The following is a 16,469-nucleotide window of genomic DNA, read 5'->3' as shown; positions in this document are numbered from 1 at the left end:
GGTAAGTGGGCGGGCCGCCATGTATGTACACATATTCTTTTGTTAAAACCTAATAAGAACTCACTATGCTCTACACATTACAGTAGAGCGAGTTCACCATATCGTCGTGCTCTTCTTCTCGCACTCTCTCTCGCGTCGCACTTTCGCTCGTACTCCTTCAACTGGTATCAGAGCTCAGATCGAGGCTCCGGGCAGCATTTGCAAGTGGCCAGAGTCACTTGCTCAGATTGGAGTGAGATTCGACAGGCAAAGACACAGCCCCAAATCCTGTGGGAGAACCCAAAGGGCTCGATGTTCTTAGAATTTCATCATGAGGTCATCTCGGCCACCGTTCGGCTTCGACAAAGTTATGCGCAGGCCATTTTCGACTACGTGGTCTCGGCGGGTGCAAATCCGACTTTGCAAATTTGGGGTCTCGGCCTACGACTGCAGGCGCTGAGGATATCAAAACTCCCAGAGTGTTGATTTGTGGCTATCTACACATCGAAGGACGGCTCACAGTTCTTGGAGGCGTGTCACATACGACACGGGCGCATCTACACACAGATTGTAGGCGACATCCACTAGTTCATCAGGTAGCTTGTGTTTGCTGCTTGATATTCCAGATTTCATCCTGACATTGCAGGTACTTCCACATGGGATGTATTGTCAGAGATGATGTATGTCTGTTGAGGGTTTGCTGGCTGTGAGTCACGCAGCAAACAACCGCTGCAACGGTTACAACATATAGTGGGAAATTTGTGGATGTATGACTTTGTGGGAAGTCTATGTATTGTCAGATTTACTGCAGCCTTTGTTGAGGGTTGAGTGAGGTTTTATTGAGCTGGGGGATTCTCGAATGTTGAGATCCTTTCGGTGATACAGGTCTTGGAGCGATCCCTCGAGCACCCTTAGATAGGTAGCTAGGATGTATTGACTGTGAGTTAGACAGTTGGGATTGCATCTTTGCTTTACTGCCGTTGAGGCATTGTCGCAGTCTATGCTTATAGGACAGTGACAGGACAGTGAAAGACAGTACAGGTGCAGGACAGGTTTACCCGCAACTTACAGTGTTAGAGAGACATTGTTTTTTGAGCTGTTTTTTGGTCTGTTTTTGAGTACACCAGAGCCATTTTACAAAGGAGACTCTGCCGAAATTTTTGCAGAATCGGAAGCTTTCTTGGTTCATTTGACAGGTTGATATTGGTTCAGAGGTCGGTTTACAAGGGAAACTCTGCTGAATTTTTCCCAGGAAAGTAAACTTGTGAAGCGTAGCTATGGCTGGATCACAGGACACTGCTCTTTACAATATCAAGAAACTGGATGGAACCAATTTCCCATTGTGGAAGAAGCAGATTTGGCACGTGTTGGCACAAAAGAAGCAGATAAAACCTATAAAGCTCAAGGGGATAAAACCACAAGATATGGACGAAGATGAATGGAGCGAAATGGATGAATTGGCACTTTCTACCATTATGCTGACTTTGGCAGAAAGCGTTTACTTCAATGTAGCAAACGAGATGTCGGCTTATGAAGCATGGACAAAGCTAAGTGATCTTTATGAGAAGCAGAGTGCAGCTTCACAGGTATACTGGTTTAAGAAGCTTGTTGACTTGAAGATGAAAGAAGGGACACCTATGTCCAATCATCTGAATGAATTCAACACCATCTACAGTCAGTTGTCAGCTCAAGGTGTCAAGTTTGATGAACCTGTTAGAGCTATGTTCCTGTTGATCACATTGCCGGAAAGTTGGGACACTTTTCACACATCTTTGAGTAATTCTGCACCTCCAGATGGTTTGACCATAGCAGGTGTAGAAGGCAGTCTGCTTACTGAAGAAACCAACAGAAATACAATGGACAAAGGCAAAGGAACAACCTTAGTTGTCAGGGGAAGGACCAAAGAAAAGTACAAAGGTGGAAAGAGGAATCAGTCTCGTAGCAAGTCTCGCAGTGCTAAAGGCAAGAGTGACATAGAATGCTACCATTGTGGCAAGAAGGGTCACATGAAAAGAGACTGCAGAGAATGGAAAGTAGAAAAAGGCAAAGAGAAAGCTGAAGACCATGGTGAGAAGAACAAGTCCTCAGTGAAGATTCAATAAATAAATGTGACAAACACTGTTGCAGAGGATGATAGTCTAGTGTCAGGAGACATCTACTTCTTGAAGAATACAATGGACTCAGCTCTTCTTACAGCATCTGATGGACATGCACTGAGTGACTGGATTATAGACTCAGGGGCATCACTTCATGTGTCTCCAAACAAGAAGTGGTTTACCTCTTACGTGACCACTAAAGATCATGTTCGGCTAGGAAATGGGCAGCCATGTGAGATCTTAGGTGTTGGAGATGTTCAATTGAAGTTTCAGAATGGCTCTTCTTTCACACTGAAGAATGTGAGACATGTTCCCGCAATTACAAAGAGCTTGATCAACACAGATTTACTTGATGATGCTGGCTACATCACCACTTTTGGATAGAACATGTGGAAGATATCCAAGGGTTCTATGACAGTAGCACATGGAGTAAAGTCTGGTGGACTTTACATGATTTATGTATCAAATGTCTCTAAAAATGTAATCAATGTAACCGAGCAGCCAAACGTTTCTTTGTGGCATAGCCGGTTAGGACATATGTCCAAGAAGGGAATGGAAATCTTGTCTCGTTCTGGTTATTTGCCTGGCTTTTCATTTAATGATTTTGAATTTTGTGAACATTGTCTGTATGGTAAGCAAACACAACAGCCCCATAAGCATAGAAGCAGCAAAAGAGATACACAGTTGGCACTTGTTCATAGTGATTTGTGTGGACCTATGCCTAACCTATCTCTAGGGGGAGCTTCTTACTTTATGACATTTATAGATGATTACTCGAGGAAAGTATGGGTTTACTTTCTCAAGCACAAGGATGAAGCGTTTATTGTTTTCAAAACGTTTGTGACACTTGTGGAGAATCAGAGTGGCAAGAAGCTTAAATGCTTACGCACTGACAATGGTGGAGAGTATGTTTCAAAGGCCTTTCAGGACTTTTGTGAGTCAAAAGGTATAAAACGTGAACTTACTGCTCCTTACAATCCTCCTCAAAATGGTGTTGCTGAGAGGATGAATAGGACCGTACAAGAGAAGGTCAGAAGTATGTTGTCTAATGCACAGCTGCCAAATGGGTTTTGGACTGAAGCTGTATCAACAGCTGTTCATCTTATAAATAGATCTCCTAGCAAGGTTTTGCAGAAGGATTCAGTGCTAGAGATGGTATGGTCAGGCAAAATGCCCTCATACAAGCATCTCAGAGTCTTTGGCTGTGAGGCATATACTGATCACGTTCCAAAGGAATTTAGGAACAAACTTGAGCCAAAGAGTAGAAAGTGCATCTTTCTAGGCTATGGTAATTCTGGTGAGATGGGTACAGACTTTGGGATCCCGAATCCAGAAAGGTTATCCGCAGCAATGATGTTCACTTTAATGAATCCAAATATCATTCTAAACCAGAGAGGGTTGAGGAGATTAGAAGAGTTATTTCCAAGAAGATGGACCTGCACGTGCAAGACAAAATGTCAGGGCTCAAGAGGAGCAGGGACAAGATAGATTGGAACCACAGGTTGTGGCTGAGCCTGAGCCACCTATTTTGGGTAGATCTGGACGTATCACGTGACCTCCTGATCGGTTTGTTCCATCTATGAACTATGTCATGTTGACTGATTGCAATGAGCCTTCATGTTACAAGGAAGCAGTGCAAATGAAGGACTCCGGGAATTGGCAATTGGCATGCAGTCAGAGATGACAGCTCTGCATAAAAACCAGACATGGAAGCTAGTTAAATTACCACTGGGCAAAAAGGCTCTACCTTGTAAATGGGTTTACAGGTATAAGATCACCGCTCATGATAGTCAGCCAAAGTACAAAGCAAGGCTTGTTGCCAAGGGCTTTAAGCAAGAACAAGGCATTGACTTTGATGAAGTCTTCTCTCCGGTGGTCAAGATGACTACATTGAGATGCTTTCTTGCATTGGTTGTCATATTAGATTTGGTGTTGCACCAAATGGATGTCAAGACAGCGTTCTTGCATGGTGATTTAGATGTGGAAATTTACATGCAGCAGCCAGAAGGGTTTGTTGAGAAAGGCAAGAAGATTTGGTATGCCAGTTATTAAAGAGTCTTTATGGCTTAAAACAATCACCGAGGGCATGGTACCATAAGTTCCACAAGTTTATGCTTTCTCAAGGCTACAAACGTAGTGAGTTCGATCATTGTCTATATACAAAGAAGGCTAAGGATGGCAATTGGCTGATCCTTATTTTGTATGTGGATGACATGTTAATTGATGGCAAGCACTTTGAAGAAATTTCAGCTTTGAAGTCAAAGATGGCAAAATCGTTTGACATGAAAGACATGGGTGAGGCAAGTCATATACTTGGTATGCGCATTGAGAGAGACAGATCAAAGAAGTTGATTTGGTTATCTCAAACAGAGTATAGTGACAAGGTTTTGCAACGTTTCAATATGGAGAAGGGAAAGGCATCGAGTGTTCCATTGCCACCATATGTGAAACTTAGCAAACAAGATTGTCCTGTGTCTGAGGAAGAACATGCTGAAATGGATAAGATTCCATATGTGTCTGCAGTCGGTAGTTTGATGTATGCAATGATTGCTACTCGCGCAGACATTGCATTTGCAGTGGGAGTAGTAAGTCGATACATGTCAAACCCAGGCAAGAAACATTGGGAGGCAGTGAAAGGAATATTGAGATACCTGAAAGCTACAAAGAGTATGCGTATATGCTATGGGAGTCAGGAGCTAAGTGTAAAGGGTTTTACAGACTCAAATTATGCAGATGACTTAGACAACCGAAGGTCTACGTCAGGGTATGTCTTTACATTGGCTGGTGGAGCAGTATCATGGCGTTCTAGATTATAAGATTGTGTTACTCTGTCTACTACAGAGGCTGAATATGTTGCAGCATCAGAGGCATGCAAAGAATCAATTTGGCTTAATTGACTAGTAACAGATTTGGGAATCAAAGAAGAGATGCCTGTGTTATATTGTGATAGTCAAAGTGTTGTACAATTGGCTCGCAATCCAGTTTATCACTCAAAGACAAAGCATGTGGATGTGAAGTATCATTTCATCAGGGAAATGCTCGAGGATAAGCAACTTCAGCTTGTCAAAGTTCACACCACAGAAAATCCTGCTGATCTACTTACAAAAGGACTTCCCTCAGAGAGCTTTGCGCATTTTCGCAAGCAGTTAGGTGTAGGGTAGTACATCACTTCTCTACATCTCTTGTATATTAGCTTGTATAGTAGCTTCTCTCACACTTAAAGTACCACATTGGACTTTAAGTGGGAGGTTGTTGGGGTATAAAGCCCAATGTGGTCGCCCAGGTAAGTGGGCGGGCCGCTAGGTATGTACACATATTCTTTTGTTAAAACCTAATAAGAACTCACTATGCTCTACAGTAGAGCGAGTTCACCATATCGTCGTGCTCTTCTTCTCGCACTCTCTCTCGCGTCGCACTTCCGCTCGTACTCCTTCACCCTGCATTCAGTCCGTTGTGGCCAACTTTTGCATCTCATTACCCTGACCCCGGTTGAGCAGAGTTTGTTCATGATCGAGAAGCGCCGTCGCCAGGGATCCCCTGCATCCAGATGATCGCGAAACCAAAAAAACTATGTCTCTACTCCCTTGGCTCTGACACACGGCATCAAGACGATCGTGATAGCAAGAAAATCATCTTCCATCGACATCTCCCTTTATCTCTCTCTCTCTCTCTACCATGTTGTTAGGTATTGGTACACTTAATGAGCTAATCTGTTGAAAGCGAGAATTCACTAGCATAAAGATAATACACCTCCACATGCATCATACAAGCATAAAACACTAGGTTGCTCACAATAGCAAATGTGTTGGAGCTATCAATGAATGTGATAATGCAAAAGTCTTACCATTGTTGGGGAAAAGTATGTCTCAGCTTACAATCATGCCCACGTTGAAATACAAAAATGCCAGTTTAGAGGAAGAAGTAAAGTAAACATCCCACCACGAGTTTGAGAAGAATAGTAAAAATTAGCTCAATTTTTCAATTTTTTCTCTTTCAAAGTTCATGAAAAGGAATAGTGTATGGTTGCTAAATGAATTTTTCGGAACACTAAGGCTTACCTTACACCAAAGCTGGCCACTATAAGGGACTTGAGAATAGTGCACTCAATCAATATATAAGAGCTACAATGTAGTCAGTTTCACAACATTCTGTGGCCATCTATTGCATCTCCCTTATCCATGAGATCCATGAGGCATAAAAAAAAAAAGTAATACTCACTAGTGAAAACTACCATGTTTAATAAATCATACCAATTCAGATATTAAGCATGCAAGTCTAACGCTAGTGTGGCCCCCTTGAGATAAGATTACAGACAATTAAAGTTAATGAGTGCCACTTAAGTAACCTGCACAACAACTTGCTGATGTTTAAGCTAGGATGTACATAAATATGCCCATTTGTGAGATATATACTTTAAGTGTTATGAATAGGAAATTAGTCCAACACCTTGATGGTATGGCTAAATTAATGATCAATCACTTAGTAAGATTATAGGATAGCCAAAAGCTCAATCCAAAGAAGTGGAAGAAGCGATAGCCGTTTTGCTCAACACTGTCAACGATAGTATAACACACTCAGAAGGAGGCGGTCCTCTACCCCCATTGTTGTTCACCAACATCGGCTCTCATCCATTGGTCACCATGATGGAGGCAAGTGCTGCAAGAGGGGAAATTCAAGGGTTGTCTATGCGTAATAACAAACAACTCCTTACAAAGCTATTGGCTGATGATTCACAAATCTTGAGCCCTGAGGTGATGAGGAAAGCTCTAGACATTGTCCAGATGTTTGCCACAACCTCTGGATTTAAGTGCAATGTTGAAAAGTCAAGAATGATCTCTCTATTAGAAAACAACTCACTCAACCCCTCGGAATGGTCGGGAGAGATTGTCTCAGAAGGAAAGGTCTTACGCCACCTTGGAGCCCCTCTAGGGACAGGAATACATCATAAACAAAGGTTCCAATGAGCTATGGACAAAATTTGGAATAGGGAACATGTGCTCCTTCCATTCCACAACAAGGTGAAGGTGATAAATGCGTTTATGATCCCCTTTGTAGGGCCTCTCGTCAAAATAAACAAATATAATTGGAAGAAATTTCTTAAACCAGTGAAAAGATTTCTATGGAAGAATACCACGAAGGATAGCGTACCCTAGCAGTGGGCTAAATGGGAGTGTACTGCTAGACCCAAAGAGCCAAGTGAAATTGGGATCCTTGACCCTGTGGTGCATGCTGAAGCCCATTGTGCTAAATTCTTGGTCTCAATCACCAAACAAGACTAGGCATGGGCCATCATGACATAGGACATGGTTGAAAAAGTGAAGCTACCCTCCCAGGGAGGCTAAGATTGGAGATCACGAAAAATTGCTTGCTCCTCAATGGGCAAACAGGTGAGTTGATACGAAATTGCACCAAAGCATCAAAGGCACTCGAATGGGGTGAGGCAGCCAGGTATTTTAAAAATTCCATAACTCATTGGTCCCTTGGCTCTCAAAAGTAGGCTATGACTTTATTGAGTCCGTTTTGAAGAGAAGTTGCCACAAAATTCAATAACAATGGGACGGACATAACATGAGATGGAAAGGAGTAGATTAGCTAGCTACTCAGTATAATCTCAACGGAACTAAATGACTACAGATCAACACAACATTGGAAGGTCTCAACAATGTACTTATGCCAATTTGTAAAGCTCAATTTGATTAGAAAGCATGGCATTGGCTTGAGCATAGCCACTTGAACAATATTTCTCACAATAATTCTCGTGGATTCACAATAAAAGAGTGAATGGTATTTAAATCTACATTGTTTTATTATTCTGCAATATTTTTCTTCGCACACAAATGTATCATTATGTCGATTCAGCGAATTGTTAGTGGCCCGGAAGTAGCTTTTTGCATAATTAGCATAATTAGCAATCTGATGAAACTAACAGAAAATGAAAGTACATCTCTTAAGATTTTCACAATGAAACAAACTAAAAGACAAACTAATAGGCAAAAGACCACACAAAAAACTGATTGAAGGACGAGATTAACTAATTCCAAAATTGGAATACAATTGATGGAGCTCAGATAAATATCCAAATGGATACTAAGGGAAGGGTTAACCACTAGATTACTAGAGGAGCCAATATTAGTACCGCCTACACTAGGTTGGTTGGAGCCATATTAGTGTTCCAATAAGCATTCTCCAATTCAAATCTCTTCACTTCTACTGATTGGAGAATGCACATGTAGCAATAATGGTCCACAAATCTTGAAAATTTATACTCCACTCTTTTAGGCACACATGCATGGATCTAATAAGTCAAAGCATGCACTACTCAAACACATCAAGATTTATTCCACACGCTAATTAAACCTTGCAAATCAATGCATACTAATCCTAAATCAAGTCACATATGGAATAGGACAAATATGATAACAAATTGAGCGCTAACTAATGATGGTACCTTTGTTAATCAGATGCACACATAATCAAATATGAAAATAACAAATTAGTGGCTAATTAGTGATGGTACCTTTGTTAATCACATCCACACATAATCAAATAAAAATAAGATAGAACTAGTGGAAAGAAAGATGAGTGAGCATTGAATAGAATAGAAAGTTACTTGAGCTTGGGGAATCTCAAGGATTGAAGCCATATCCATAGCCATAGTCACACTCTTGAGTGAGGCTCTCACACCGAGTCTTCTCATAATGAAAGTTCTCCAAAATGAGAATTCTCCTAGTCACACTTTACACATTGCCTTATATACTTAGGGTTTCACTTCTGCATTGCCAAGGTAGGTAAGGTCTCTAAGGCTCGACAAGGTTGTGCTTGTAGACAAAAAGTAGGCATTATAATGGTTCCTTGCTGCATCCTTGCATCTGCACTTCAACTACAACAGCTCTTTTGTTTGGAGCCTTGGTGGTAATTTTTAAGTGCACTTGTACCAAGTAGCATTTCTCCCTTCCAATTCTACTGCAGATGCCGAGGCATTATTGAAAGATGTTCGTAGGCTATTCAAGAGCTTGGGACCTGTTTGCATTGTAATAAATTCTTAAAGTCTGAGATTTGAAAGATGAGCAAAAGAGATAACTGTATCACGGGATGGAAACTCTCCATTCTTTCCACAAACAAAGTAATTGGGCATCCTCTCTATGAGCCCATGAAATCAGAAAAAGTAAAGTCTAATCTCTTGGATGAGAACCCAATACTGTGGTAATCTCCAACATCTGTGCCAATGCTAGAGAGAAAGCTAGTGACCATGTGGAGCTTTTAAGGGCCTCTCCATTTGAAAGGCAATGCCATCAGGCAGACGCCTTGTCAACAAAGCATAAAGTATAATTGCAGGCCTGGTATATATGGGCCAACCAGATGCTACATGGCATACAGGGCACCAATTTCAAGTTTTCTCCACGACTCATTAAACCAAAACCATGAGCACTATCCTACACAGAGCTACTATCTCTTTTTACTGACAATGACGTGGGGCTTGCTGAACAAAATCACACCAAAGCCCAGCTCAAGTAACAAATGCAACCAAAAGACTGCTCTTATTGCAAGCTGTGCCAAGGGAGGATTTGCACCCACCAACAGGAGATAAATAGAGAGACTTCACAGGAAGACTTGTCATGCAAAGGCAAATTGGTCAAACTTAACACCAACCTACTTTGCCTGTGGGCTAATCTCCTCAAATGCATGTTGGTTTTATTATACTCATGGTATGCTCACTTGTACGAAATGTACACCAAACATGGCAAAAAGAGAATTAGATATTGCTCCTCACATAATGTTACAAATTTAGTTATCAAAAAATAGGCCTTTGGGCCGTGTGACCACAATGAGACTGAAGATAGGCACTCTGCACACTTCACAAATGAGGTAATTAGTACAGAATCGCTGGTTCTGACAACAGATTCACTGAAGAATTTTATGGTTTGCCACACCCTTCTTCGCCTTGAGAGATAGGACTTGCAAACACAAGTGTTGGAAGCCCCATTTTTCACCATGAAAAGACCTTCCTCATGTTTGCACTAATAGTTTTTTGGATAGTGCAAATGAAACCCATGCATCCAAGCAAGCATAATTAATCTGCACTTGGTCCAGCTTTTCTTTTGCCCAATTACTTAGTGTGACCCTCTTGGGCTTCTCTAAAGCTAAGCCCAACACTTCCTGCACAAGGACCTTCAAGCCTACATTCCTCAGCTCCTCTCTCCGTAGCTGCTCTACAGCAAGTGTGGTCAATTCAATACCACCTTGAAATTCAAGACCGTAGTCTTGGAGAAGCCTCTTGCCGTCTGCACAAACACCCACTCCAGCGAGTCCCTTTGATGGATCCGAAAGAAGCTTGCGCAAGGCCTGTGGTTGCCTATCAAGGAAGAGCATCTGTATAATGAGACACTCATCTTCATTACTTAACTGCAGCAATGCAACCTTGTTCCGTTGGCCTTGAAGCCTGTTGGGTCTCCATTCCACATCCAAGCCATAGAGATCCCCATTGTGAGAAGATATCCATTCTTCCACTACACACGCTTCACTAGTCAGTGTGACTGGAATACTTCTTCCCCAAGCAATTACATCAGTCTTCGTGGTTCGAGGCTTCGCTATTGTGCCACCGGAAAGAGTTTTAACCATAACACATCTTTTCACAACATAATCCAAGACTTTATCGACCTCCCTTTTTCTCTTGTTCTTGTGAGAAAGAGAATCACTTCCGTTCAGATCAGCACTACCTTTATTGCTCAGTATGTTAATGTTGGAACTTTTGGAGCTGTGAGCATGCCATCTCTCACCTTGCATTTCAGAAACTTCATTGCCAGCGCATTGATCTGGTGTCGCAAGCCCTTTTTCAGAGTGACCATCGTGGCCACCTGGTGCGCATGATTTGGTCCCTTTGATGAAATCACACAGATCATTCTGACTGGGTTCACCATTGCTGTGCATGTGAGCGTGCCCATTGGAATATCTTCCTGCAGAGCCCTTAACAGGCTGCCCAGGTTTAGAAATACCCATAGAATCCTTCATAGAGTTTCCATCATCCTTTGGCTGCATGCCCTTCTCTACCCACGCGAGCAGAGATTGCTTCTCCTCCTCCGAGGAAACCTCACCAGAGAGGTCATAAGGATCCTGTTCAATTTGCGAGCCCTTCAATCTTCTCTTTTTCTTGCCCAAACCTGCGCGAGCTGATCCTAGAAGAGGTTTAAAAGTATCTACCTGCTTTCGCGCTGTACTTGTTTGGCAAGGAGTTGCACAAGTGGAGGCACCCTCCGTCCTTCTCCTCTTCTTTTTTCTCCTTACAGCGTTGTCGTCGTTACCGCACTTTCCTCCCATCGCCTCTGCATGCACATTGCGGCAGCGAACGAAACCTAGGGTTTTATTCCTGGCCCTTGTACTAGGTCGTCAAAATTTCTCTAAATTTTCTAGGTTTTCTCACTTCTAAATTAAAGCTTTATTAGAGGTAAATCTCAAATTTGTAGCAACTTAGCCTAGGTTTTTACGAGCACTTGGACTTCGCTTATTCCTTGATTTCAAATGCAACAACTACAGTGAGTCTCAAGTGGCCTTCTAGTCAAGGTCATCTGCCTAGTGATGATTTTTTTGGCAAAACCAAAATGCCCCAAAATCGTAAAATGCTCATAAAATTCCAATCATGGATGTGGATGTGCCTCGGAACTAATGGGCAGGGAACCCTTGAATGGGGATCTATGGTTCAAATGAAAAGGCACATGTGGCATAATCACAACCGATATGATGATAGTTGTGAGCTTTTAGTGAATTATGTGCACGTAAGCCTATGTGGACTTGATGTGATTTCCATGTCATCTGTGTTGTGAACTCTTTACAAAACATGAATATTCTATTCTTCAAGGTGAACCACAGGTGACCTGCCATGAATTGTGTGTGAACTATGTCGGGGACACCTTGGAGCTGCAATCCGTAAGGTAAGTCTCACTATTTTAAAGCTCAATGTGCGAGTTAGTGTGGTAGTAAAGCACACTAACTCTTTTAAAGCTCAATGCGTGAGTTAGTGTGGAACCACATGTGATCTGGCATGAATTGTGTGTCAACTATGTTGCGGACAGCTTGGAGCTACAATTTGTAAAGGTAACTCTCACTGTTTTAAAGCGCAATGTGTGAGTTAGTGTGGTAGTAAAGCATGTTGGGTTGGGAAGAGAGGGCTGTTGTCATAATAATCAATATCTAATTCTCCTAAATGATTTTCTCATGTTAAACTGATCATTTAATATGGGAAAGTGCCAGGGGAGAAAAAGCTAGAATCTGGGTTAGCTAGCAAACCGGCCACAGTAGGGATCCAAAGGAGGGAAAATAGGGATCCAAAGGGGGGGCCATCTGCAGAAGAGCAATGTGCAACAATGGGCTTTAAAAGACCTTAAGGTTCAACCCATTAAGACTTCCAAAATGCTAAGGTTCCAAAATTCAAAGGTTGTGTCCAAAGGTCAACTTTAGGGAAAATTGGATGCTTTGCGTGTGTCCCAAAAGTCTTTGTCAAGCCCTACATAGGAGGGGGCGAGCCCAAGAAGTAGGGGATGAGAGAGAAACTCATACACACACACAAGCTCCATTTGTACACAAGGGGAAACAGGGACACATGTCAGCTCCCTAGGCTAGATGCCCACAAGGTGTACTCAAATCCTATTGGATGGCCTTGGAGGTGGACCAATGAGAATTAGGCTAGAGTAAATCTAGTTTAATTAATTTAAAAACACTTAATAAAAGAACCAATAAGAATTAAGCTCTCTAGAAGACTATTGGACAGTCGCCCAAGGGGACCAATGAGCATTCAACAGCCCAATGGCTTGCCTGATTCATATTGGCCAGGAGGCAAAGGGGTCCAATGAGAGTTTACTTGAATTATTAAATTACCTAAAGCTCTCACAAAAGGGGAAAGGGGGACACATGTCAGAAGGCTATCACTTATTCTGCTTAATTGTCATTGGCTAAGGTTGGGGAGGTCCAATAGGATGCTAGCATGAGTAATTAGCAAGGGGGGTCGACCAAGAGAGAGAGAGGGGGCTGATTTTTGCAAGGCATTATGGTCACACACACTTACACAATCACTGTGTGAAGTAAACAAGATTCTCTCTCTCTTCTCAAGCTTTAAAAGAAAGCTTATCACATACTCCAAGCTTGTGAGAAGGGAGGCCTACACCAACAACTCTTGGCTTTGTGATGCAAATCCAACCAAGAGCCAAGCTTCAATGCATGCTCATCTCCTCTACCATGCTAATTACTAAGCTAAGCTATGCTAATATGAGTGATTATGTGAGGAGATGTACATCTTTCTCGTAAGAATACTCTTTCTTCCTCTCAATCTACTCTCATACCCCGCTAGCTCTCACCATCTTCGAAGGTGTGTGAGGTCTTGGGTCTAAGACCGTGAGGGAATTGATGTTGTGTTTGATAAGTGTTTTGCTTAGTGCATGAAGCTTCCATCTTCATTGCACTAGCTAGTCTTGAAGGAACACAAAGAATTGTATTGTACAATGTCTCTCTTGATGGGAGAAACCATAATACAAAGCCTTTTGGAGGGGGGACCGGCTCCATGTAAATCCGGTCCTCAACTATTGTCAATAGCTTAATTTCTCTCTCTTTTGAAAGTATTGTTCAAGCTATCTAACTAGGTGTTATGCTTTTTGTTGCTTTCTCCACCCAAGCACTCTTGTTATTATCATTAGGAATCTATTCTAATGAAATGCTCACTATGTTCATGCTATTTTCAGCTACACACAAGCTACTAGGCCATTAAATGTTACACTTGTAATTCAAAACATTCAAGGTAGCATTTTTTTTCCTCCCCTCTAATGGACGATTGAGATTATTTAACCATCATTGGCTGCCCATCCCCTCTAGCCGCTCTGTGTCATTTAGTTCCGTGGAGAGCCATACCCTTCAAACTGGTTCCAAAGAATGTGTATGATTGTTGTATAGGATTGGAGTCCTGAGAGGTTTTATATGACATGAGTTCAATTAGTATAACATGTTTACTAGCACATTGCAAAATACAACTATGCAAGGGGCTTGGAAACTATGCCATTTCTTTGCATAGTTGGCAAACGAACCTATTAAAAGTATGTACATAAAGGGAAAATGACAATTTTGCCTTCGTGTGACCATAATTAGGAATTAGTTGCCTGCATAAGATGCATGGTGTCTTCATACACTATGAAAATCTCTAATTGTTTACCACGGTCTTTTACCGCGTTTTGTAGAGAGAAGGTCCAAATTCAGCCGGAGAGAGAAGAGAGAGGAAGATGGTTTTTTTTTTGTATTTAACCTATTATCACGAATATTTTCACGATTATTACACGGTGTTTACCTCAATTATTGTCGCTATTATTACCGCATTTATTTTCATGGGGAGTTTTAGCGCCTAAACTTTCAAATTATGGCTTTAACATCCCCCCCCCCCCCCCCCTCCCCTCCCTCAAATTTTGATGTTTCCCTCCTCTCAATAAAAATTAAAGAACATTATATAAAAGTTTCAAATTTACAAAAGAAAAGATATGAAAACATGTAACAATAGTTAGCTATTTAGGATTTCACTTGGTTATAGCTAAACTAATCACTATCACTTGATTAAAATAATTGAGCATGTTCACAAAATTAGGGAGAGGAAGAGGGGGGAGAGAGAGATGAATGGATTACACGACCAAAAATCTTCATAACTTAAAGTATGCAAAATGTTTATGAATCATCTTCGAAAAGATCCCTACACGAAGCATCATCGAATTCTAAGCCCATGGCTCCTAAATCAATAAAGAGAGAAACGGAATTGTCATTTGTGGATGCGTTGGCTTCATCATCTTCGAATTCGTCATCCTCCATCTCATCATCTTCATCATCATGACAATCATCCTCACTAAGACTTGCTGCCGCCGGACTTGATTCATCGACCTCCCTATCCTCTGTCTCCACCTCATCTAAAGTAGGAGGTGGAAGAGGGTCGAAGATGGTCTCCACTTCATTAGTGGAAAAAATGTCCCTCGAGGTATTACGGGAATTACGAACCAAAGTTTTGGTTGGTGGATTGTTGGGATATAGATGACCTATAGAAGAGAAGCTCAAAGTGAGTAACATTGGTATAATTAATGTTACAAGCAAATAAGAATAAAAAAGGTAGTCACTCACCTGCTCACAATTGCACGATAAAACTAAATTGTCATAACTCCCTGTGTGATGCACACTAGAGTCCACCATGTAGAGGCCATTCTCATGTCATCTAGACACATTTACAAACCACTTGCACTCGAAGATGAAGGTATGAAAGGTTCTAAAATTAACCTTTAGTATCCTTTCAATAGTTCCACAATACCTGGCTTCATCACCATCTGTGTCAAATTTGCCTATGATGCCACAATCCATGGTGGTTCTATGCTCGTCAATGTGGCATGTACGAAAGTGACGACACTTGACCACATAGAGTTAAAGGAAAGACACTACAAAATAGAAAAATATCTTTTATCAAATACAAATATTAAATAAAATAAAAAATTACAATATGGTTTAGGTATATGTACTCTACCTTTGGTACGCAGCCTCATGTATACTCCCATTCTTTGTTGGTGATGTCTTCTCACTGCGCTTTTGCTTCGATCATTGTCATGTAAATGGACTATGAACTTTGAGAATAGCGGAATTAAGAGAATTACAGAGCATTTTTGTGAGATAACTTTGAGAACTTGGAGGGTGAACTTAATTGATAGTAGCAACATAGACATAGTACTTAATTAACTTGGCATGAACAATACTTTTGCAAGAGAGAGAGTATTAGAGAACATGGCAATAGTTGAGGACTGGATTTACTAGGAGCCGGTCCCCCCTCCAAAAGGCATTTGTATTATAGATTCTCCCATCAAGAGAGACTTTGTTACAGTACAATCTTTGTGTTCCTTGTGACCTTGGTGATGCTATGAAGATGGAAAGCTTCATGCATCCCGAGCTTAACATAAACTTTGCAAAAAGCATTAACTAATCCCAAGCCTCAGTCCCAAAGCCGCAAACACCTTTGAAGGTGGAGAGAGCTAGTGGGGAATGAGGGTAGGGAAGAGGAAGAAGAAACATCCATAGGAGAAAGAAATAGTTCCTCACTTATCATTGCTCTTCTTGCTTAGCATAGCATAATAGCATGGTAATGAAGACGAAGAAGATGGAAAGCTTAAGCATTGAAGCATGGCTCTTGGTTGGATTTGCAGTCCATAGCCAAGTGTGTTGGTGTAGGCTCTCCACTTCTCAACAGCTTGGAGAAGGAGATGGAGCTCTTGCACTTTGCACTCCACACAATGAGAGAATGTGTGTGTGTGTGTGTGTGTGGGAGAGTATACCCTTGTCATGCTTGGTCCACCTCTGTGTGTGTGTGTGTGTGTGTGTGTCCACCGCCTTAGCTTCAAC

General features: G+C 41.6%; 1 protein-coding gene across 2 annotated transcripts; it reads right to left on the bottom strand.

Moving 5' to 3' along the window:
* Positions 1-9,814: 9,814 nt before the first annotated feature.
* Positions 9,815-11,457, bottom strand: LOC147453988 (uncharacterized). 2 transcript variants are annotated; one of them, XM_086516012.1, is made up of 2 exons: positions 11,274-11,457; positions 9,815-11,186 (listed from the first exon to the last, which is right to left on the bottom strand). In XM_086516012.1, the coding sequence occupies exons 1-2, from the start codon at positions 11,388-11,390 to the stop codon at positions 10,083-10,085; spliced, it is 1,221 nt and encodes a 406-aa protein (XP_086372138.1). In that variant the 5' UTR covers positions 11,391-11,457; the 3' UTR covers positions 9,815-10,082. The 2 variants fall into 2 exon arrangements, with proteins under 2 accessions (XP_086372138.1, XP_086372137.1); XM_086516011.1 differs by having other exon boundaries at positions 9,815-11,457.
* Between the last annotated feature and the right edge of the window lie 5,012 nt (positions 11,458-16,469).

Source organism: Adiantum capillus-veneris, chromosome 7 (genome assembly GCF_014529385.1).
Source record: "Adiantum capillus-veneris isolate H3 chromosome 7, ASM1452938v2, whole genome shotgun sequence".
In the NCBI taxonomy this organism is placed as follows: domain Eukaryota; kingdom Viridiplantae; phylum Streptophyta; class Polypodiopsida; order Polypodiales; family Pteridaceae; genus Adiantum; species Adiantum capillus-veneris.
The sequence above is the reverse complement of the archived record's forward strand: the minus strand, read 5'-3'. Positions and strand labels throughout refer to the sequence as shown.